The sequence below is a fragment of the Dipodomys ordii genome, unplaced genomic scaffold (genome assembly GCF_000151885.1).
Source record: "Dipodomys ordii isolate 6190 unplaced genomic scaffold, Dord_2.0 Scaffold13076, whole genome shotgun sequence".
In the NCBI taxonomy this organism is placed as follows: Eukaryota; Metazoa; Chordata; class Mammalia; order Rodentia; family Heteromyidae; genus Dipodomys; species Dipodomys ordii.
In genome coordinates this window covers 1-1,167 of record NW_012280288.1, presented here as the reverse complement: position 1 = coordinate 1,167, position 1,167 = coordinate 1, and the positions used below count along the sequence as shown (strand labels likewise).

The 1,167-nt window shown below is 68.4% G+C and overlaps 1 protein-coding gene across 1 annotated transcript; it reads left to right on the top strand.

The window, feature by feature from the left end:
• Positions 1-6: 6 nt before the first annotated feature.
• Camk2n2 (calcium/calmodulin-dependent protein kinase II inhibitor 2) lies at positions 7-1,167 on the top strand. The gene is made up of 2 exons (XM_013037395.1): positions 7-159; positions 1,045-1,167. The coding sequence occupies exons 1-2, from the start codon at positions 24-26 to the stop codon at positions 1,113-1,115; spliced, it is 207 nt and encodes a 68-aa protein (XP_012892849.1). The 5' UTR covers positions 7-23; the 3' UTR covers positions 1,116-1,167.

The window sequence follows — 1,167 nt, the reverse complement described above, 5'->3', positions numbered from 1 at the left end:
TCCTACCCTACAGCGAGGACAAGATGGGCCGCTTCGGCGCAGATCCCGAGGGCTCCGACCTCTCCTTCAGCTGCCGCCTGCAGGACACCAACTCCTTCTTCGCGGGCAACCAGGCCAAGCGACCCCCCAAGCTGGGCCAGATCGGCCGAGCCAAGCGAGGTACGCGGCCGGGGCCCGAAGTCGCCACCTGACCCAGAAACCCTCTGCTGGGCGTCCCCGGGCTGCCGTTCCCCGCCAAGTGGCCGCAGTTCTTGCCGCAGACCAGTGCAGCCAGCCGCTCTCCTTTCTGCCCGGGCTTTTTTGGGGGGAGGGGAGGGCCGAGGGGGCGGGGGTCCCCGCTGCAGTGTTGGCCTCCGTTTTCCCTCTCCCGGGAACACAGTGTCCCGGATTCGATGCTCGCCACCTCTGGCACCTGGGCGAGGGGGAGGGGCCGGCCGGGGCGTTTGGGGCTGCTTGGAAGTGGGAGCATGGAAGCTTGGGTCGATTCTTTAGGATCAGGGAGTCAGTGGTCACTAAGAACCTTCTGGTCCAGAGCCGCGTCCGATTGGGGAGCTGGGGGGACGGGGGCGCCGTTGTCCGGGCTGTTTGCTTGGGGAAGGAAGGGTATGCTGTCAAGTGCCACGATCGGAAGCGGGATCCAGACGGCGAGAGGTTTAGGTGGGGACGAGGGTCGGGGTGGCTGGGCGTTCCGTTTGGGCCAGTGTGAGGGGAGGGTTCCATTGGAGCAGAGGGCGGCGAGGGGCTCCCGAGAGCGAGGTCCCCCATCAGCTCGGACGAAGGACAGTTCTGGCGGCGGGAGGGTTCGCACTGGAGGCAGAACAGCCCGTGGACGAGGGGCGTTCCACCACAGAAGGGGGGGAGGGTCCGTGGGAGCCCGGCTCGGCATCAGGTCGGGTGCGCAGGGGAGTTTGGATGGAGAGGGCTTGGAGGCAAGAGGTCTCCAGAGGCGTCGCGGGGTCACCGGCAGCAGCTGCGGGGACCCGGGGCCCACTTGAGTTGCAGACCCCCGAGGCCGCGCGGCTGACGCGCTTTCTCCCTGCGCAGTGGTGATCGAGGATGACCGGATAGACGACGTGCTGAAGGGGATGGGGGAGAAGCCGCCGTCCGGAGTGTAGACGCGCCGGCTCGGGCGGCGGGCTCCGGGCCCAGCCCCGCAGCGGCCAGGAG